The following is a 21,616-nucleotide window of genomic DNA, read 5'->3' on the forward strand; positions in this document are numbered from 1 at the left end:
TATCTCTTCCTTCAGAGACATACAGGTTACTGCATGTTTCCCTCCTTCAGTGTAGCTAGCAGCAACAGGGGAAAATACATAAGCTGTGAGGAAGCAAAGAAAAAGAGATCAGAAGATGCAGATCTTTCATATTTTGGACCCAAATAGAACTGGCTTCAAATAAAAAATCCCAGAACATGGATTGCTGATGTCCTCATCCTCCAGCCCCATGGAACAAGCAGCACCTGCCCCCCCCCCATAAAATAGGGGAGTCAACTCACCTTGTGCCTTTGGATCATGCGGTGATTAAGACTTTTAGTAGGCTGACGCTTTTAAAGCTTGTTCAGGCCTGCTCAAACTGTAGTAGACAAGGATCCGAGATAGGATTGCATGTGGGACATGCCCAAACCACAGGGAGTTTGTGTCAGAGTGGGGGGACCCTGCATCATGTGCCATATTGTCCTTAACCATCAACACTTTGTCACAACAAACAGGCAGCTTTAACTGTGTTGTTTGAGCTCTAGCTGTTATATATTGAAGTACACATCCCTGGCCACCAGGAGTATCGTATATATAGTTTTCACTCAGGTCCACGTCAGTTACTTTAGGCGGGAAACCCTGGGTGGTGGTTGTTACAATGTTGACCGCCGGCTGCCTAGAAAAGCAGGCCGGCTTAGCTGTTTGCTGTTCAGTTCAGTTCCAGCTTACCATAAAGAACCACTTGGAGAAATCTCTGTGTCGTCTGCTTTATCAACCCACTACTTAATACTGGTGACGAGGATGGGATCGGATGGACGTCAGAGCACAGCCAGATTTGGACACTTACTGAGCTGAAACACTGAGCGAAATCACTGAACAGTACCAATTCAGAGCTGACTGTACTGGCTAGAGCACTGTGTTCCATCCATCACCTCCACATTGGCATTGGAACCATGGCTTCACTTGTGCCTCTACCGCCGTTTGCCCCAGCCTCTGAATCATGGGACTCCTACCTCGCTCGGTGTGACTGCTACCTCCAAGCCAACGAGCTGACGGAAGTGTCAGAGGAGCGTACGCGGGGCCTATTCCTCAGCCTCTGTGGGCCCGAGGTATTCGAGACGGCCCGAGCATTGGTTGCGCCTCTAACAGTCCAGGCAGCGCCGTGGGACACGATTCAAGAGAAGCTCCGCAACCACTATGCACCGAAGCCATCCAAGATTGCTGCCCGCCATGCGTTCTACCACCGGAACCCGGCAGAGGGGGAGTCAATTAACAACTACACTGCTGCCCTCTGACAGGCTGCAATGCACTGCGAGTTCCGAGACTTAAGACGATGCCCTGATGGATCGAATCGTCTGCGGGGTCCGGGACATCCGTCTGCAACGGTGTCTCCTCGCCAAGCCAGACCTCACGCTGCAGAAAGCCAGTGAGGAGGCCGCGGCCTTGGAAGCTGCTGAACGCTCCACCCAGGAGATCTGCAAGGCCAGCAGCCCACATCTTGCTAGGAAGCCAGTTCCAGTGCATCATGAAGAGGCCAGCAGTGATGAGGCATCCTCCAGTGAAGACGATGACGTGCACCAGACAAAGCGGGAGCGCAGGAAGTTCAAACAGAAGTCCAAGGGCCAATCGGAATGTGCCGGCTTTGTCAACCTACTACTTAATACTAGCCATCTGCTCTTTGCTCGCTGAATAATGTGTCCCAGCTGGTACCAGTCTTCACAATATGCCAGGGCTCAGCTATAGCCAATATAATATCACATGAGACACACTGTATCTCACAGCTCTGCTAGGTATAACAGCACCCTCCCCACAAAGCAGTTTAACGTAAAACATAGCACCCACATTCTTTGAAGAAGATGCTTCAGTCTGTGCGCATCTACAGCCCGCCAGCCTGTCCGCTGTGCACAATTGAATCATGCACTGTGCTGACAAGGACAACTGACTTTAAAGAGGAATGCGAACCTTTTACAAAGTACTTAAAAAAATGAGTTGGACTCCTTGGCAGGTTTTGAATAAACATGCACAAATTTATTTGTTAACATAATAGATGGATAACTCAGAGATTTTTACATTCTCATAATGTGCAGAGAACAATATATGCAAATAAATCAGAAAGAGGAACTGAGGGAAGGGAGGAAAATACAATTGTTGAAGTAATTTGTTATGTGAAAATAATCAATAAAAACTTTTATTATCTAAAAAAGAATCATGCACTGTGCCATGGGCGAGGTTGTGAACTGGGCAGCCCCCTGCTTTTCGGCCCAGTTGTACATATGGGGAAACTTTGCTAGTATTTACAGCATCCATATTGCGATTCCTCGGGAGGTTAAGTATCTGCTACAATGATAAAATGCTTCTGTTTACAACGGCATAATTCTTTCCAATATCTGGGCACACGAACATTTCCTAACAATGTGTGTTTGGGGAGATGGAGGAGGAAACACCTGCCTTTATGCATGACATCACTACCATGACATTCACAATTGGACTGCAAATGTAGTTAACAGCAGCTTTCTCCCAGCCACGAAGTGGCTCAGAGAAATCCAGGAGGGATTTCAAAGCAGACTGCACAAAATAAACATTCTTAACCTTGAAGCTACTAATAGGCCTTTTTAAAATTAAAGCCACAACACAAAGGCGTTCCTCATTAATCCCATCTTCCCTTTCACACAAGTTATCTCCCATGCTGTTCACTGTCCCCAACATTACACAGCAGATTCTTAGGTTTTGTTTGATGCTTTGAATTGATTTTTAAGCAAGTCACTTTGAGTTACCTTGTAAGAAATGACTAACATATACAATAAATAATAGTAAAATAGAATGATAATATAAGCTCAATTGTCTGGAAGCTTGAAGTACCATTTGGCTTCTAAACTAGTTTGGTGCTCAGAAATCATGATTTGGTTCGATGTCTGTATTGAGCCACAGTCTCACATCGACTAACGCCGCAGGAGTTGTCTTTATTGTGTGTACTTGGGGTGCAAAAATTCACTACTTTGCTGCATCTTTTCCCATACATGATGTCCTTTTTCCTGTCTCTCTCGGAGACCACCTTGGTAGGAAAATAGAAGAATCACTAAGGAGAGGTAACCAACCGGCCAAAGTCAAAAGGTAGCATCTAATAGTAGTGACAGCAGCATGTTTGTGACTTAAAAGAAGTGGCTACTATAGTTGCATACAATTGTGGTTTAGTGCACTGAAGTAGGGAAATGTTTAAGTAGCAAAAATGGAAAGACTAAGAGTAGAATACAGCACCTCACAGTAAAAAATAAATGTTGATGTAGCAATTTGTGATGCTATCTGACAAACCCACTGCAATGCACCAGTTTCTTAGTGTGCTTGCCAGATTAACAATTGGCGAATGATACTTGAAACTCAACACTGACGTCGTTTCTGCCAATAACAGCCGTAACATCAAATTGTGCAGAAGCGTATTGCTGTATCAGCATACAGCTTATAGATCGGTCTTTGCTATATATAGTCATGACAGCAGGCCTGTCACAATATCCCCAGTACACAAAGGCTTTATTAGGTTCCCCCACCCATTCTACAAGCAGCTTTTAGAAGTGGAAACATGTTGTTTGAAAACAGGCATTTCAAACATGAACCATACTGATTTGGTCTTTTGGTGTATTTTGCAAAATAAAAAAGTATGTGTGTTTTCAGTAGTATACTGTACTCTTACAATTCTAGTAAAATATTAAGAAAAAAAGACAGCTTTTCTCCCTACAAAATATGAATTTCAAGATGCATATTTTGTCCAGTGTGGCACCTGGGGGCACATCACGCTGTTGGCGCCCACTGAGGTTTCCAGCCCCTGCTGATTTATTGAAACGACAGTTTGGCAGGGCTGGGGGGGGTTGTTGGGGGAGTGTTACCTGCCTTGAGTTCTGTATTTATTTGTTGGCGTTTCCCTCGTTTAGGAATTCTGAGCATCACCAGGCTTGGTTCTATGAAATGGGCATTTTGTAGTCCAAAACAAAATAAGTGCCTCTGAACCGAAAAGTATTGGGGACCCCTATGGTAGCAATGCGTGAGAAAGCAACCACTTGTTTGCAAGACACAGTAATTTATTTACCGGTAAAAAGCTCATTTCCAATTATATTAACTCATATATTAACTCATATATTAATACAACATGCAACATAACAGTCCTGCAGTAAAATTGCAATGAACTGATTAATAACTGTTTATATACATGCTAATAAACCAATTTTGTCCAGTCCTTCAATGTACTTGTCACTGCCGGACAGAAAAATATTCTGTCCTCTTTGCGCAACATTACTTCCCCCATTAGAGCATTTTGCAAACAGGAAGGAGGTCATCCAAAATCTGAGCATCCATTTCAAGCAAACTTCCTACAAAAACCACAGCCCTGAATTTCAGGAAGCGTCAGTCTACAGGTCATTCTGCAGCTACTTCCATGTAAGGGGCCCTGATTTTCCAGTGTCTCTGGCTCGAGTTCCCTTCAATCCAATAGACTGCCCAGAGCGACTTCTCAAATCACGATCTGACACTTCACTTTGTGCCATCTCTTCATCGTATCTAAGGGCAAAGAGAGAGTCAGTATTGTCCCATGGGATTCACAGGTGGGCTAAACAATGATCAGAACAAAGTGGTGCCGCTCTTCCTAGACTTTGCTACTACAGGTTGTAGATGGAGGAATTGAATGCTTGCCAATTATCTGCCTATTATTATTATTATTCCACCCACAATATCAGGATGGTTCACAACACAAAAATACATGATAAAAATGAGAACAAAAAACCAACCAACCAATAACCCCCTTCCCCCAACCCCATGCATATTGGAAGCATGTGAAGGAGAACACTTCTGGTTCTTCTGCATGCAGAAAACCTGTGTGGGGAAGATATTTTACATATCAGGTAAAGGTACTCCTGACCGTTAGGTCCAGTCGCGGACGACTCTGGGGTTGCAGTGCTGATCTTGCTGTATAGGCCGAGGGAGCTGGCATTTGTCCTCAGAAAGCTTCCGGGTCATGTGGCCGGCATGACTAACGCCGTTTACCTTCCCGCTGGAGTGGTACCTATTTATCTACTTGCACTTTGACGTGCTTTCAAATTGCTAGGCTGGCAGGAGCAGGACCGAGCAACGGAAGCTCACCCTGTCGTGGGGGTTCGAACTGCTGACCTTCTGATCGGCAAGCCAAGAGGCTCAGTGGGTTACCACAGCGCCACCCACGTCCCTATTTCATATATACACACACACAATCTCCACTTCTTGTGTGTAGTCTACAGTGATACAAACCACTGAAGTCTAGGAAGAGCTATACCACCATTATACTGCTGATTATGTACTTTGGCTCTATCACAGGACAGAAGATAAGAATAAGAACTTGTTATTTTGAATTGAAAGCTTCATGTTAATGTTTACTTCTGTGTGTTGTTGTTTAGTCGTTTAGTCGTGTCCGACTCTTCGTGACCCCATGGACCAGAGCACGCCAGGCACTCCTGTGTGTATGTTACTTCTGTGTATGTCCTGTCAATACAGACAAGTGCACTATTTCTTCCAGGGATGTGCATCACTACCGTCTAAAGCCTCAACTGCCATTTACTATGTAAGTACTTTCCATTTTGCTTCAAGATTAATGGCATAAATGACAGACGGTGATGTCACTCAAGTGAAACAAATGGCTCATCTAGAAGAATCTTAAAACTTTTAACAGCAACAAACCTTAGAGCTACTGCACATTTATAACTTGCCACAGCAATCTGCAACATTCTGAAATACAGTGGTACCTCAGGTTAAGTACTTAATTCGTTCCGGAGGTCCGTTCTTAACCAGAAACTGTTCTTAATCTGAAGCACCACTTTAGCTAATGGGGCCTCCTGCTGCCGCCGCGCTGCCAGAGCCCGATTTCTGTTCTCATCCTGAAGCAAAGTTCTTAACCTGAAGCACTATTTCTGGGTTAGCGGAGTCTGTAACCTGAAGCGTATGTAACCTGAGGTACCACTGTACTTAATAATGTGATTATCTAGTGAATAATGGCTATTTCAACAGCTATTCACAGAAGGATGCAACTGTAACAGACATATTTAACCAGATATAATGAAGAAAAATTGTGTGGTACAGTACAGAAGCCAAGGGTGCAAGGCTGGAATCAGGAATGGCTAAGTCACCTGGCACCCTAAGTAAGACTCAATTCAGGCGATCTTAGTGTATGAGGCATAAGTATTTCACGGGACTATTTTTTCCACCATAAAATGGGTCTTTCTGCAGTAGAGATCCCTGTGGATTGCTTTGGGAAGGATTTAACAAACAATACTAAGTCTACAGACCTTGTGAACCATTGTGTTTTTATGCATTATTCATTTGTCATGGTCTGAAATTGCTCAGAAATGTTTTCTAAGAAGTCACTCATAAAAGAAATAAGTAATAATGTGCCATCTAAGTTTTTGCTGAGTTAACACCAAGACTAGGTTACACTCAGATACTAGTCAAAAGGCAGCCTAAAAGCATCTACTTGCAGAGGTTCAGACAACTGCTTTATCTATGATGAATACTTACAAAATCTCATAATGTCCAAGGGCTTCTTTGGGGGGAGATTTATTCCATTTACAGTCTGGAATTTCCCCGTTAGGGACAGCAATGTTAAGTGTGTCATTAATAAGATTGTATTTGAGGATACGATCATTGGCAGTACTGGAAGTAAGAGAAGGAGAAGCGTTGACCTACAAAGTGCACACAGGAGGGAGAAAAATAGATAGTTCATATCCACCAATTCTTCCACAAACAGAAATACGATAAATCATCAACAGCACCTCCTCAGGGTCATTCCATAACAAGTTGCCCAACTTTTGATGACTTTTTTACCTCATATCAGCCAGTTTTCTTAAAATTTTGAACACTAGTTGAATGATCAGAACTAAGTTTAAATCTAAAATTTTACTTTTTTATCTCATCCCATTTTTGAGTTGTGGGGGTTTGAAATTTAAAAAAAAACTGATAATTGTAGCCTTGCCAGACTAAACAAATATCTTAAAAGCTCAGCTCAGAATTGAGATATTTCCAAACTAAAAATATCAATCTCTTCAGAACTTCATGGGCTTTAATTTGATATGGCACATGATGGATTTACTTTAAATTTTAAAGTTACAAAATTTAAAAAATGGTTGAAGTGATAAACAATTATTAGGAATTAAAAATTCCAAAAATGTATTATTTCATATTTCTAAGAGCGTCCTGCAAAATTGGGATCTGACTGGGATCACATTTAAAAATATATATTTTGTACATATTTGTTGGCCCTATTGGGTTCTATTTAGGATAAATGGGTTTTCCTGGCGTAAAATGTAAGTGAATAAACAAGACTTCAAACTATAGGATCAGTTACTTCAGGCATTTCTTCTAAAAGTTATTCAATTAAAGGGTATCTGAAAAGCTAGTCAGGCTTTTCTTTTTAAACAGTGTTCCAAGGCGGTTTCAAAACGAGAACACAAAATACGGAATAAAACAAGAACAAAAGCGAAGGGCCACAGAAGGTCCAAATAGCCAAAGGCTTGGTTACAGAGCAAGGTTTTCGCCTGGCGCCTAAAGACAGGGAAAGAAATGCCAGGCAAGAGCCTTCCACAAACGCCCATTTCCATCAGACTCAGCGCCCGCATGGCCAATGGACAAAGAACGATGGGAGTTCTAGCTCAGCAACAACGGGAGGGCCAAAGGTTCTCTTCCCATCATCTAACAAGGCTTTTCTGCAGAGTTGTAGATCTCGAAACGTGCCCCTGATTTTCATGAATCGAGACAGCCAAGTTTGCGAAGTTCCACCAGGTGCTATGATGCCGTAGTCAGGTCACCATAGTTGCCCTGGCTTCATTTCCCGCTTCCCCTATGGCAGGAGCCAGCAGAGCCCGAGTCCCAGCTCAGGGGCTCAGCATCCGCTATGCCCCATACGAGGAGACAGCAAGGCGTCTCTGTGAGGAGGGGCATAGCTGAGTGGCCGATTCCTGGGATCTCTGATGAGAAGTGATCTCCAGAAATAGCGCTGGGAAATATCGACGTTGGACAGCAACAGCTACGGCAGACAGTGCTAGACTAGATGGACCAACGGCCAGGATTCATTATAAGACACCTTTTTATGAGTAGTATTCCTCAAAAGCAAAGATTTTCCCATTCAGAGTCTGGAGAAGGGGAATCCTTTAGGAGTCAATGAGCAGGACCCCTTTTCCACACTGCTTTTCAAAGGAAACCTGCAACGTCAAGATAACTCCGCTTACCTCAATAAGCCATGGCTTTAGCTTGTCATCAATGATGATGTCATATCCGTAACATTCAAAGCAGTGTTTATCATTGTTCATTACAGGCTGAAAGAGTTGAAAATGGATATGAGAGCAGAAATGAACATCGGTACAATTTTACTAGCTACGGAGTCTAAGACTCCTGAAATAAATATGCAAGGCATTTCAGTTTCATGCTCCCTATTTTGCTAGGCTGCTGTCAGCTGTGGGACGCCCTCAATAAATGGTACAAACAATCATATTGTGGGCTAGAAAAGGGGGTCCAAAAGGTTTGACGGGCCACTGCTTGTTATTGCCACCAACCCAGCTGCTCTCCACCCATAAAGGACTCAAAGGAAGGTGTTGGGCATCATCCTGCTTTTAAGAACCCCCAAAGCTCAAGAGATCCTGTCCAAGTCTTGCTTTGCATTGAAGGGGGTGGTTGCCAGGCTCAAGGATGCAGCTGCCACGTGATCGTATTCCTCAGCCTGGTGATGAGAACCAAGCAATACTTCTTTAAAAAGTATTTTTCAATCATACAAAAAATTATCTAGTTCTGAGGGCATGCTATTGTCCCCTGATCAAATAAGGTAAAGGTAAAGGTACCCCTGCCCGTACGGGCCAGTCTTGCCAGACTCTAGGGTTGTGCGCTCATCTCACTCTATAGGCCGGGAGCCAGCACTGTCTGCAGACACTTCCGGGTCACGTGGCCAGCGTGACAAAGCTGCATCTGGCGAGCCAGCGCAACACACGGAACGCCGTTTACCTTCCCGCCAGTAAGCGGTCCATATTTATCTACTTGCACCCGAAGGTGCTTTCGAACTGCTAGGTTGGCAGGCGCTGGGACCGAACGACGGGAGCGCACCCCGCCGTGGGGATTCGAACCACCGACCTTTCGATCGGCAAGTCCTAGGCGCTGAGGCTTTAACCCACTCATGCATTAATGGGTGACACAACCACCCTCACACACATACGCATGCCAGCCTTGGCAAAAAGGTAACATTTATAGAAACCCTAAATGACTGTGACCTTGGACCGACCAGAGGGATGGCAACCCTGGACTTAATCTTAAGTGGCACCCAAGACCAAGTATGAGATGTAAAGTGTTGCTGGACTGAAAGGAAGGAGTGACGATAGGACTATTACATTAAATAAATGTGTAAGTTGCCACTTGCCAAGAAAATCCAACATAGGAACATTTGAGTTCAACAGAGGAAACTTCCCCCAAAAAGAGGGAATGGAGAAAATTCCCAAGAGGAAAGGTTTCCACATATAGAGCCTTTTAGTTTAGAAAAAAAAAGGCAAATAAGATGTGACAGGATAGAAATGTCATGGCATGCAGAAAGGGGATAAATTAAAGTCTTTCTCCCTCATAACACGAGGAACTCATGGAGATCCAGTGAAGCTAAATGTCGGAAGACTCACGAGAGACAACAGAAAGGACTTCACACAGCACATGGGATTTGCTCCTACAATGGAAAATGATGGCCACCAACTTTGGTGGCATTAAAAGAGGTGGAGCCAAATTCACAGAAGACAAGGCTGTCGGTGTCCCCTAGCCAATGCTCAGAGGCAGTGTGGTTCAGAAAACCAGTTTCCGGAAAGTGGAGAATACGGTTGCCATCAGGTCCTACCTGCAGGCTTGCCCTGGGCATCGGGCTGGCTACTGTGAGAACAGGATACAGGACTAGACGGGCCACTGGCCTGGCCCAGCAGAGATATGTTCATGTTCTTATATACCGTATTTTTTGCTCTATAGGACGCACTGGACCATAGGAGGGAGAGAACAGGGGGGGTAAATTCTCCCCCTCCCTGCTCCACACCCCTTCAGCGAAGTGGCAGGAGAAATGGAGCCCCTTCCATTTCTCCTCCCGCCTCGCTGAAGGGGCACTGTGCAGCTCTCCCTCTCTGCTGAAGCCAGGAGAGTCTTGCTCTTCCGCCTTCAGCAAAAGGAACCCAAAGCCTTCGGAGCACAGCACAAGTTCCTGCTGCGCTCCAAAGGCTTCAGGTGGCTATCCCTGAAGCCTGGAGAGCAAGAAGGGTCGGTGAGCACGGACCCCTCTCGCTCTCCAGGCTTCAGGGAAAGCAACACGAAGCCTCCGGAGCGCGGAGGGAGCGCTCCCTCTGCGCTTCGGAGGCTTCACGTTGCTATCGCTGAAGCCAAGGTGTCTGCACTCACTCCATAGGACGCACACATTTCCCCTTAATTTTTGGAGGGGGAAAAGTGCGTCTTATAGAACGAAAAATATGGTAGTCCTTATTTGTACACAATATGCGTACTGCCTGCTTAATAAACTCTGTGGACTTTTTTTTCAAAGGACACCGAAAAGATAAGCACACTTATTTACAGCCTCAATATTCAAACCGGGATGAGCAGAGGGAAGCATTCTAAAACGTATTTTTCTTTTGTTTCTCTACTCACTGCAACAGCTTTCAGTGACTGCACAATTATCCAGTGAATTTCATCAAACAGCTTGTTGGTGACGTCTTTCCCACGAGTGCTTTCTAAATACAAGCGCAGATTGCTCACCGTCCATTTCCCACCATGGATGTGATTGTAATCATCCTGCAGAGGCAAGGCGTCAAATCAAAAAGTATAGATTTGATATCAGCTGTAAACACACTCCCAACATTTTCCAAACAGTCCTTTGTTGATCTAATAGAGCAGGAGGTTCACAAGCCAGACTCTGAAGTAAGTAAGGACAGCAATACTGTTGTGAAAGAATAAAGGGAGCTGTCACAATGGTCTTCAATCAGGTTTTGTATGCAGGATAGCTAGTTGGAGAAGCAGAGACATTGGCCCCATCAGCGCTGTGCATTTTAAACAGAATTGTATCACTTTAAAGAGATTGTTACCCTCCCCCCCCCCGCCGCCACAAAAAGCCTGGGAAATATAGTTTGCTAAGGGTTTGAGAGTTGCTAGGAGAATCCTGTTCCCCTCAGAGGTAGAACTCCCAGGAATTAACAGCACTTACTGTAAGTCCACTAAAGCAACAATGGGAAAGAGATTGTAATCAAGGGACTGAGGTACTGTGTTTTTATTACATATGTTCAGCTTATAAATTTATTTAAAGTAATTTAAATATACATTATACAAAAATGTTCCAACTTTACCCCATGCTTCTGAATGGCAACATTGGTAAGATGCACAAACATGTTGTCTAATTCACTTGTACTTGGTGTGTATTTTACTGTGCAAAAGCGACAAAACCCAAGTTTATACCTGAAATGCAAAAAAAGGGAGGGGGCAGGTTTTATTGTTCACCAATTTATTTATTTATTTTAACTTATAAACTGTCCTGGAAATATTGATATCAAAAGCTGGCATATGCATTCTTAAAAAAATAAATGAATAAACTTCTTTTAATCCAATAAATGGATGTATTACAGCAATAAATGGACACATTACAGCAACAGTTATTATGGAGAAAACAACTAAATACATCATAATGTCCTGAATGCATTCTGGAAACAGCAGCTGCAGTCCTCACTGCATCCTGCACAATCACCTTGATTAGGATTTTACTGCTCAGTTTCATAATGATGAATATCAATGTTATTAAGGAGGTATTGAATTTTTCTCAATGCTTTTTGCAATCCTGTTTATTTTTCTATGAGTGAATCAAAATATTGTGTCCACTAAAGGGAAAGATTTAGAAGCTAACAAGGTGCCAGGGCTGGATGATATTCATCCAAAAGTTCTTAAAGAATGCAGAATTCTGACTGCTGGTCTATTACAGGCTTCCTCAACCTCGGCCCTCCAGATGTTTTGAGACTACAATTCCCATCATCCTGCTAGCTAGGGATCATGGGAGTTATAGCCAAAAACATCTGGAGGGCCGAGGTTGAGGAAGCCTGGTCTATTACTTCCTGGATTCTCTCCCCACACCAAAACCCCCCAACAACCTGGTGTTATGACTCAACTGATTAGGAGACTGATTTTTAAAATGCATATTAAGCAATCTAACTCCTACCCTGTATACATATCCAAACCATGATAGAGAATAAGAATGGTTTCTTCAAACTATGATTTCAGAAGTCTTTGACATTCTCAACAAAATACAGAGATAATATTTAAAGCTAGATATTAGAAGATTAATTCCAAAAGGTTTAGACTAAAGCACTTCAAAAGTTTCTAAAGACATCTTGGCCAATATGGAACAAAGAAACAGATTTCAATGAAGGAAAGTGAAAAGTTTCAAGGCAATGCCAAATTGTACAAAAGTGATTTCCAGCAAAACCACCTTCAAGCTGGGAGAAGGAGACACAGAGGTTGCAGGGAGAAGATAACTGCAAACTGCCTGCCTTTGTGGGTGCAAATTTGTGTCAGTGCAAATCGGGTCAAACAAATTCTCCATACCGAAATTATGGGGGTGGGGGAAATAACAAACAAATGTTTGTTTTCTTTATGATTTGCCCTGCTGGGATACATAAAACAATTTCTAGATGGGGTTATTTTGGAGAGTGTCATCTGACAAACTTAGCAGGGTTACTCAAAATCTCCCTTCCCCTCCAGCTTGCCAATATGCATAGGGAAATATAACAAGTTAAAATACAACTTCCTCACAACTCTGGATGAAAATTACCCTCCCTCACTTTTTATTTCCAGAGTGCCACTTCTCACCCTGAAAGAGGGGCATTGTCAGAATATGGACAACTTACATGTAGCATCTCAGAGGACGGTAAGTAGACACTAAAACATACAGGCGAAGGTCAAATTTCTTCCCACCTATCAGTAGAGGATTGTTGATATACAGAGAAATCACATAAGCTTCTTTAGAGGACTGAGATATAAACCTAGGGAAATGTATATTTTATTATTTAAAATGTGCTAGTTGCATTCAACTGTTGGCTTTTATTTGTAAAACTAGCTCTAGAAAAGTAACAAAGGCAGTTTCATTTTAGTGCTATATGCAGAGCTGTTGAACAAGAAGAGCTGACAGATAGGACTGATTCAATCTTTCAGAGAAAAGAAAGAACTTCCCTAGACCGCAAGCATTTAAAAGCAAGGGCGACCAATGTGCTGCTCACAGAGTGCTTCTTGCAGCTACGGGACACTTTGTAGGAAGAAGTTCCAAGGATTCATTAATGTAAATAAATGATTTTAAATATTATAGCTTTTGTCTTAATCTGACTGGCAAAAAGTTTTAAGAATATTCTTAAAACTCTATCCACCACAGTTAATAGTCATTTGGTGCTTCCCAAAACAGCTTCCACTTCCTTTAAAACGAGCACGAAAATCATTCCATGCAATTACACCAAAGCAATCAGTGCCACAACTTACAATATTATAGGCCCCATCTTTTCTGTACACCTATTTCTAGGTTCATTTTTATCTTACACACGTGAAGGGCCCTGTAATCTGTAATAACTGTTTGAAGCACTTATGAATGACCTTCCAGCAAAATAAGAAAGTCACAAATTCAGACAAACATGCTAGACTGCAACAAGGAGTTAAACAAGACCCCACCCCCTTTTTGAAGAAACATACGTGGATGTTTTGCTGTCTCGAGACCATTTTTTAATTTGGGAAAGTTTGTTGATAAGGAATATTCCTTTCCCTTGAGCTTTTCCACAGGGTTTCATAATCCAAGTACTGGAAGGGTTTTTCCGGAATTCTTCAACAAATAAATTGTAATCAGCTGGGAGCATAAAGGTGACAGGCACAAAGTCTAAAACGCACCAAGGAAAACCAAGACTTAATATAGCATAGTTTTATAGAGTGCCATTTAAGTACACAGTAGGGACACGGGTGGCGCTGTGGGTTAAACCACACAGCCTAGGACTTGCTGATCAGAAGGTCAGCAGTTCGAATCCCCATGACGGGGCGAGCTCCTGTTGCTCGGTCCCTGCTCCTGCCAACCTAGCAGTTCGAAAGCACGTCAAAGTGCAAGCAGATAAATAGGTACCGCTCTGGCGGGAAGGTAAACAGCGTTTCTGTGCACTGCTCTGGTTCGTCAGAAGCGGCTTAGTCATGCTGGCCACATGACCTGGAAGCTGTACGCCGGCTCCCTCGGCCAATAAAGCGAGATGAGCGCCGCAACCCCAGAGTCGGCCACAACTGGACCTAATGGTCAGGGGTCCCTTTACTTTTACCTTTAAGTACACAGTGCTTTGCAAAGAAATGGTCCCCAAAGGAATTTATCATCTAAAAATATTTAATACAGTATATACATCAACACATAAAACTAAAGGGAAAAACGCAGCCCTGTTCACATTCTATCCTAGTCTACGTTGTTTGTTAGTTAAGGTGGTGGCAGTGACAGGGCTCATCTTCTCTCCAACACCTGCACTCCATGTTTAATACTAGAGTAGAAAGAAGCTTGGATAGTTTCGACCAGGCTTCCTCAACCTCGGCACTCCAGATGTTTGAGACTACAATTCCCATCATCCCTGAGCACTGGTCCTGATAGCTAGGGATCATGGGAGTTGTAGGCCAAAAACATCTGGAGGGCCGAGGTTGAGGAAGCCTGGTTTAGACCAATTAACAGGTGACAGAGAAATAACTTTTTTGTTGTTCGCCATCTTAAGAGGATTATCATGCGTTGAAGAGTATCTGTAGAACTTCACTATCAAGAATTACTGAAAGTGTATATCAACCTTAACTGATAGTAAGTATAAACAAAAAAAATTCCTTCCAGTAGCACCTTAAAGACCAACTAAGTTAGTTCTTGGTATGAGCTTTCGTGTGCATACACACTTCTTCAGATACATGCACACGAAAGCTCATACCAAGAACTAACTTAGTTGGTCTTTAAGGTGCTACTGGAAGGAATTTTTTTTGTTTTGACTATGGCAGACCAACACGGCTACCTATCTGTAACTGATAGTAAGTATATTAAGAATGGACTTGCATTCTCTCAACTTACAGTATAGTAATGCTAAAAGCATTATGGGAAAAGTCTGATTCTAGACGGCCAAATAAGGCTGTAAACCCAAGCATACATAATGGGAAGTAAATCCTATTGAAATCAACTGGGCTTATACCCAAGTCAACTTGGTTAGGATCAGACTGCAAGCTCGACAACCGATGGCCTCAACCAGGCCATGTCTGTTTTTTATACTCTTGGAAAGAGCAAGCATGATTTTAAACACCTGCTCCATTACCAGCCTCTCATGATCTTGGACAAATTACATCTTTTCTCACACTCTTGGAAAACTGTAGTAAGACTTGCAATAAGGCTGTGTTCAATATGTCTGCTCTTTTAAATCTGCAAAAATATGCTTCAGAAACCTAGTCCATGTGACGTTTTCAGAAATCTGTCTCAGCTGATTCACGACTGACATGTGGCCTATTGAGCTAAGTACCGGCCTCAAAGCAACGTTATCTGAGCCCTCATCTCAGTTGTATTTTAACTGAGATGTGGTTCAAAAAATCACTGATGTTTTTATCTTAATGCTCTCTCATACCCAATCTGGACAGGCAAAAAACCACTCTCAACTTGCCTCTTTAGGGGATCTTTCATGAAAGAGATTTGTTCCTCAGACCCTCACCCTGAAGATATCCTACTACCTAGTACCTGAGAAGATGTACTCTACACAATTAAGAGCTTTTGAAGTGCTTACATTTCCCCTGAACTGTTCTGTATGTGGTCACTGACCTTGAGCAGAGCAAGACACACGGAGAGATGAGTAAGCTGCAGAATTCACTGGAAAACCACAGGCCTGGTTCAGACGCCACTTTAAGTCACAGTATAAGATTCAGTATGGCTTAAAGGAAATGCACACTTTGTTCGTCCCTTCAGTCCACCAGCGAGAAATCAAACCAGAGGGTGGCTTGCCGTTATACAAACAGCGTGTGTCGGTTCACACATGTTTCCCAACAAACTATTATGGTAAGCCAAGAGCAGACCTTGTCGCCTACCAAACCACAATGGTAAGCCAAGAACTAACCCCATCATGATTTGTTAGGAGACAAACAAACCACAAGGACTGCTTTGCACAAAACAGCTAGTCCGCCTCTGATTTGTTTCCTCACCATCAGAAAGGAGGGAAGGAGAACGAACTATGGTCTTTTTGAGCAGCTGCACCAGACACCCTGCTCCACAGTAAGTTAAACAATGATTTAATGTGATGTGTGAACTGGATGGCAAAGATCCAAATTTCTGAATATCTATTATATAGTACATGCTACTGAGGCATGTCTTGTGTTTAAAATGCACATACAAATAGTAGAATTGGCCAAGACAACTCACCTAAGTAAAGGTATTTTCCATTTTCATCTTTCTCTGCAAGAGGGCTACCTTCTTTTTCTAATTCCTTCCTGTACCTCTTAATATTTTTGACCATTAAGTCCTTTCGGGTGAGCTCATAGTGATTTGGGAAATGGTTGACAATCTGGTCATCAGAGAGGCGGTAACCAGTCTCCACGCTGAAAACATTTCGAATAGTTTGCACACTCATCCTGTGAAGAGAAAATTGTCACTGAGCTTCCACCAAAATACGCAACTCACAACCTGATAGGTTGCATTAAATATGATCAGAAGAAAAAATCATCAGACAACTTGAAGACATCTAATAAGAAATCTGCTTCACTCTTCTCACCACCTCTTCTCCAGAGAATTTCCAAAAGGCAGTCATTCTTGAAGGTGGAGCAGGCATTCTATAAATTGTTGTTGTACCCTACAAATTATCTTGTTATTCTGCATTCCAAGCTCTGCTTTCCCCCAGGAATCATTACAACAGGAGGGGCTTCGCACGTACCTGCTGCCTCTCCAAATTATGGTATAAGTGGAGTGAGCAGAGAAAACTGCATGAATATAAACCACTGATGAGCTGAACCATAACAAGATGCTCTTCTCATACACAGGAATTAGATGACCATATATTTTAAAACACAAAAATATATACCATGATAACAAACAAAAAAATATTAACCCCCCCCCCCAGGTTTGAAAGGCCAAAGATTGTTGAATTAGCCCAAGGCCTAGGAGAAGAGGAGTGTTTTTTGCCTGGTGCCTAAATATATGTAATGAAGGCACTAGGTGAACCTCCCCAGAGAGCATCCCACAAAAAGGGAGTCACCACAAAAAAGGCCCGCTCTCGTGTTGCTACCCTCCAGCCCTCTCATGGAGGGGGCACATGAAGAAGGGCCTCAGGTTAATTTGTATTGGGAGGTACTGAGTTCAATGGGGCTTACTTCCAGATAAGTGTAATTATGTATGCAACATGTGCCACAACACACACACACACACACACACACACACACACACACACACTGCTTACCAGTAAAAATTCCAGTCTTCATTTTCAGACACTTGGACCCATCCCCTCTTCTCAAAGTTGTTTATAAGCACAGATTTCTCTATGTCAGTAACCCATTTGACTTTTCCTGCCATTATCCTAAAAGTAAAAAAAATGCATCTTAATTTATATGGGGAAAACTGATACAGGTGAATACAGGCAGTCCCTCATTTATGTGGGGGTTACGTTCCGAGGCACCACGTGCGTCGATGAAATCATGTATAACTGAAACCCATTGAAAAAGCCTGCAACAACCCACCCCTTTTCAGTGATGATTCAGTGACATCTTTATGACATTTCCGGGTCATTTCCTGTTCAGCACGATGCACATATACATGATCACATACATATTGAACAGGCCTAAATGGGGGGCTGCCTGTATGTGAAATAATTTCCACAAATAAATAGCATTTAATGGGAAGAAAAGGAATAAGATATTAGAACATTTTAATCCTGCTATGTTTAGCCCAGCAGGGATAGAACATGGCACTCTGGGCATAGAAGGTACAACTCACCAATGCAGCCTTTTTAAAAAAGATATTTCAGAGGATTTTGAAAAGTGGAAATTAGTTGAAGAATATAACCTGAAATTAGAGCTTGAGAAAAATAGAACTGAACAAGAAAAATTTAGGCTGGAGCAGGAATTGGAAAAAGAAAAATTGAGGGCTGAGCAAGAAACTGAACAATTTAGGCTTGAGGAAGAATTGGTAAAAGAAAGGGAACAGCAGCAGTTTCAGTTAGAGAAGAGACGGCTGGAATTAACGGTTTTAGAAAATCGTAATAATAGTAATAACACCGATGGGTAGAATCAAATGAAGATAGATTTAAAACGCTTTCCTGAGTTTAGAGATAAGGATAGCCCAGAAGCATATCTAGTATCCTTTGAGAGAGCCTGTCACGATTTTCAGGTGAGAGAGGAAGATAAAATGATGACCTTGAGAGCTAGGATAAGCGGTCCTCTAGCCGAAAGATACGCTCAAATGACTGAGGAACAATCCCGAAATTTGGAGGTGTACACACACGCTTTGGGATTACCTCAGAGCAGTTGAGAAAAAAATTTAGAAGTGAGGGAGGAAACTTATGTGCAGCTGGGTGCAAAGATAAAAACCTACCTCATGAGATGGTTAGAGCAAGAGAATGCAGACACGGTACCCAAGATTAGAGAAGTGATAGCGTTGGAGCAATTTTACGACACAATAAATGGCCAGTTGAAGTACCTGATAAAAGAAAGGAACCCCAAGACAATAGAGGAAGCAGCTGGTTTAGCCAATAAAATACAGTGGTGCCTCGCAAGACGAAATTAATTCATTCCGCGAGTTTTGTCGTCTTGTGATTTTTTTCATCTTGCGAAGCACGGTGTCAGAAAAGTTTTGGAAAAGCTTCAAAAATCACCAAAGTCTTCAAAAACCTCAAAAAAGACCATGTGGTGGGCCAGGCGATATTTTGGGAAAAAATATAGGAACAAATTCCTATGCTCCACAAATAACCCAGAGATGCATTTTCAATGAACGCACACATTCTACTCATGTAAAAAGACGCTGAATCCTGGACCATCCGCGGGCCGGATTGAGAAGGCAATTGGGCTGCATCCGGCCCCTGTGCCTTAGGTTGCCTACCCCTGATCTGAGGAAATAGTTATGAAAAGGAGAAAAATAAGGAAAACGGGAAACTCTGAATACAAGGATGCAGCAGCCACATGCATTAAATGACAACTGTGCACCTGTAAACAGATACCAAGAGTCCTCTCAGCAATATAATCCTTTTAATTAATATTAATAATAATTTTGCCACACACACATTAAGCTGGCTGTGCACAAGTTAAAAGCGTGTACCTTATGGGCTTAGTATAATAGTTTTTTTAACAGTTCATGTTTAATTGACATTGTGACTGCCTACCCAGGGGGATTGGACTAGAGGACGCTTTGTGCCTCTTCCAACTTGGGCATTTCGGAAGGGGCAGCTTTTCTTCCCTTTGCACGGCCACCTGCTCCTGCCAAATCACCTCCTGAAGGCCCTGTCCCTCCTTTGGCATCTGGATCCCGGGGGGGGGGGCAGTGGCGTAGCGTGGGGGGTGCAGGGGGGCCGGCCGCACCGGGCGCAACATCTGGGGTTAGGGCAAATCCACAGGTTAGGGGGCGCAAATCCACGGGTTAGGGGGCGCAAATTACTTGCCTTGCCCCGGGTGCTGACAACCCACGCTACGCCACTGGGGGGGGGGGGCGCTTTTCTTTAGAAATGGAGCACAGGAGCTGGAGGGGACACCTGGGAAAGAAGCCGAGCCGGCTCCCTGCCTCAGGGCTTAGAAATAACTTATTTGTGTATTGTTGCGATGAAAATGATCCACGATCCTGTTGCTTGAGAAGTATGAGGAGATCCATTCAAGAGCAACGGCACCCAAATGAATTGCTGTGCAAGGAAGGATGCTTCCATGCGGCGGGGCCGGGGGGGGGCAATTTGAGGGGTCCCTCGGGGAAGCCCTGCTGGGAGGGGGGGCCCGCCTGGCTTTCTGGGCTCTTTCCTTTCGCCCCAGGCCCCTCTCGGGGTCGCGGGCTCGACTAGATGCCCCCCTGGAGCCCTGCTCCGTTCTGCGCTCCGCTGCCCGGCCTCGAGGCGGGGAGGGGCAGGGAGGGAAGCTCTTTACCTGCCCCAGAAGCGGCGCCGGAGGCCTTTCCCGCCGCCACGGGCCCGCCCAGGATCCTCCTCGCCCGGCGCCGCGGCCTTCTCTCCCCCGAGAAGCCGGCAGAGGAGGAGGAGGAGCGCTCCCCTCAGAGCGCTTCGCCAGCCGCTGCCTGGTAACCGAGGGACGCCAGGGAAGGGAGGAGGAGGAGGCGGCGGCCGAGAGGCGTCTTTCTCTCCCCTCAGAGCTGAGGAGGAGGCGGAGGTCTGCCCCCCTCCCCATCCCCATCATTGGAGGATGGCGAGAGAAAGGCGTAGCTACTGCGCAGCGGGGGGCTCTTAAGCGCCTTTCTCCTATATATACAGACTATAGATATATATGACTGTTCTAGATCTATTTATCCACCTCCCCTCCCCCCCCCAGCAGCCCAACGTCTTCTGCATCTAACGTTTGTCACTATCATCATCATCATCTATTTATGTATTCCCTGCCTTCCCCTGCCCCCTAAACATGTCTTGAAGATATGCAAGGAGCCCCCCCCCTCCCTGGCCCAAGTCCACTGCAGGGTCTCTGGGGTGCAATGTCTCTGCTCCACACTATTCTTGCATTCAGTTGTAGCAGAACCCCAAAGTAGCACAGGTGTAAGGTAAAGGTAAAGGACCCCTGGAGGGGTGGGAAGGGCCTTCAATGCTGACACATGCTAAACTTTCAGATCTATGTAACCGATTAAAAAAAAATACACTTGCTTCAACATTGCAAAGTATATCCCCCCCCCCATAGGGAAATTAATTTATGTAAGGAAAGTAAGGCATGGTGCTGTGTTAATTTAAATATAGGTAAGACATTTGGAAGGGACGCGGGTGGCGCTGTGGGTAAAAGCCTCAGCACCTAGGGCTTGCCGATCAAAAGGTCGGCGGTTCGAATCCCCGCAGCGGGGTGTGCTCCCGTTGTTCGGTCCCAGCGCCTGCCAACCTAGCAGTTCAATAGCACTCCCGGGTGCAAGTAGATAAATAGGGACAGCTTACTAGCGGGAAGGTAAACGGCGTTTCCGTGTGCGGCTCTGACTCGCCAGAGCAGCGATGTCACGCTGGCAATGTGACCCGGAAGTGTCTCCGGACAGCGCTGGCCCCCGGCTCTTGAGTGAGATGGGCGCACAACCCTAGAGTCTGTCAAGACTCACCCGTACGGGCAGGGGTACCTTTACCTTTTAAGACACTTGGAACTTCATACTTTCCTTTCCTCCACAGTATATGATTATGCGTTGGAAAAGCAAACATAATGACACAAGGTCATTACACATTTCATACTTCCATGTCAGAACAGAGTAAAATCAGCATGTAGCTCCTCCCATGCAATTATGTCACACGTATGCACAATGTGGGACGTGGGTGGCACTGTGTGGGATGTGGGTGGTGCTGTGGGTTAAACCACAGAGCCTAGGTCTTGCAGATCAGAAGGTTGGCGATTCGAATCCCCGCGATGGGGTGAGCTCCCATTGCTTGGTCCCTGCTCCTGCAGTTCAAAAGCACGTCAAAGTGCAAGTAGATAAATAGGTACCGCTTTG

General features: G+C 44.1%; 1 protein-coding gene across 4 annotated transcripts; it reads right to left on the reverse strand.

Moving 5' to 3' along the window:
* Positions 1–1,943: 1,943 nt before the first annotated feature.
* On the reverse strand, positions 1,944–20,317 carry LOC114596894 (TTL family tubulin polyglutamylase complex subunit L1). 4 transcript variants are annotated; one of them, XM_077930748.1, is made up of 10 exons: positions 20,077–20,317; positions 17,418–17,534; positions 16,388–16,596; positions 13,684–13,864; positions 12,855–12,989; positions 11,307–11,415; positions 10,615–10,758; positions 8,193–8,279; positions 6,487–6,650; positions 1,944–4,503 (listed from the first exon to the last, which is right to left on the reverse strand). In XM_077930748.1, exons 2-10 carry the CDS (start codon positions 17,528–17,530, stop codon positions 4,374–4,376), a joined length of 1,272 nt encoding a protein of 423 aa, XP_077786874.1. In that variant the 5' UTR covers positions 17,531–17,534; positions 20,077–20,317; the 3' UTR covers positions 1,944–4,373. The 4 variants fall into 4 exon arrangements, with proteins under 4 accessions (XP_077786874.1, XP_028584577.2, XP_077786875.1 ...); XM_028728744.2 differs by lacking the exon at positions 20,077–20,317 and adding an exon at positions 19,332–19,444; XM_077930749.1 differs by lacking the exon at positions 20,077–20,317 and adding an exon at positions 18,548–18,571 and having other exon boundaries at positions 13,684–13,810.
* Between the last annotated feature and the right edge of the window lie 1,299 nt (positions 20,318–21,616).

Source organism: Podarcis muralis, chromosome 6 (genome assembly GCF_964188315.1).
Source record: "Podarcis muralis chromosome 6, rPodMur119.hap1.1, whole genome shotgun sequence".
Lineage (NCBI taxonomy): Eukaryota > Metazoa > Chordata > Lepidosauria > Squamata > Lacertidae > Podarcis > Podarcis muralis.

Excerpts from the sequence above, each read along its gene's own strand:
- LOC114596894 (XM_028728742.2), bottom strand. Across the intron at positions 16,597-17,417 it reads GAAGACTGGAATTTTTACTG|GATGAGTGTGCAAACTATTC; the intron begins GTAAGCAGTGTG and ends TTCTCTTCACAG. Across the intron at positions 12,990-13,683 it reads CGAGACAGCAAAACATCCAC|GTTTATATCTCAGTCCTCTA; the intron begins GTATGTTTCTTC and ends ACATTTCCCTAG.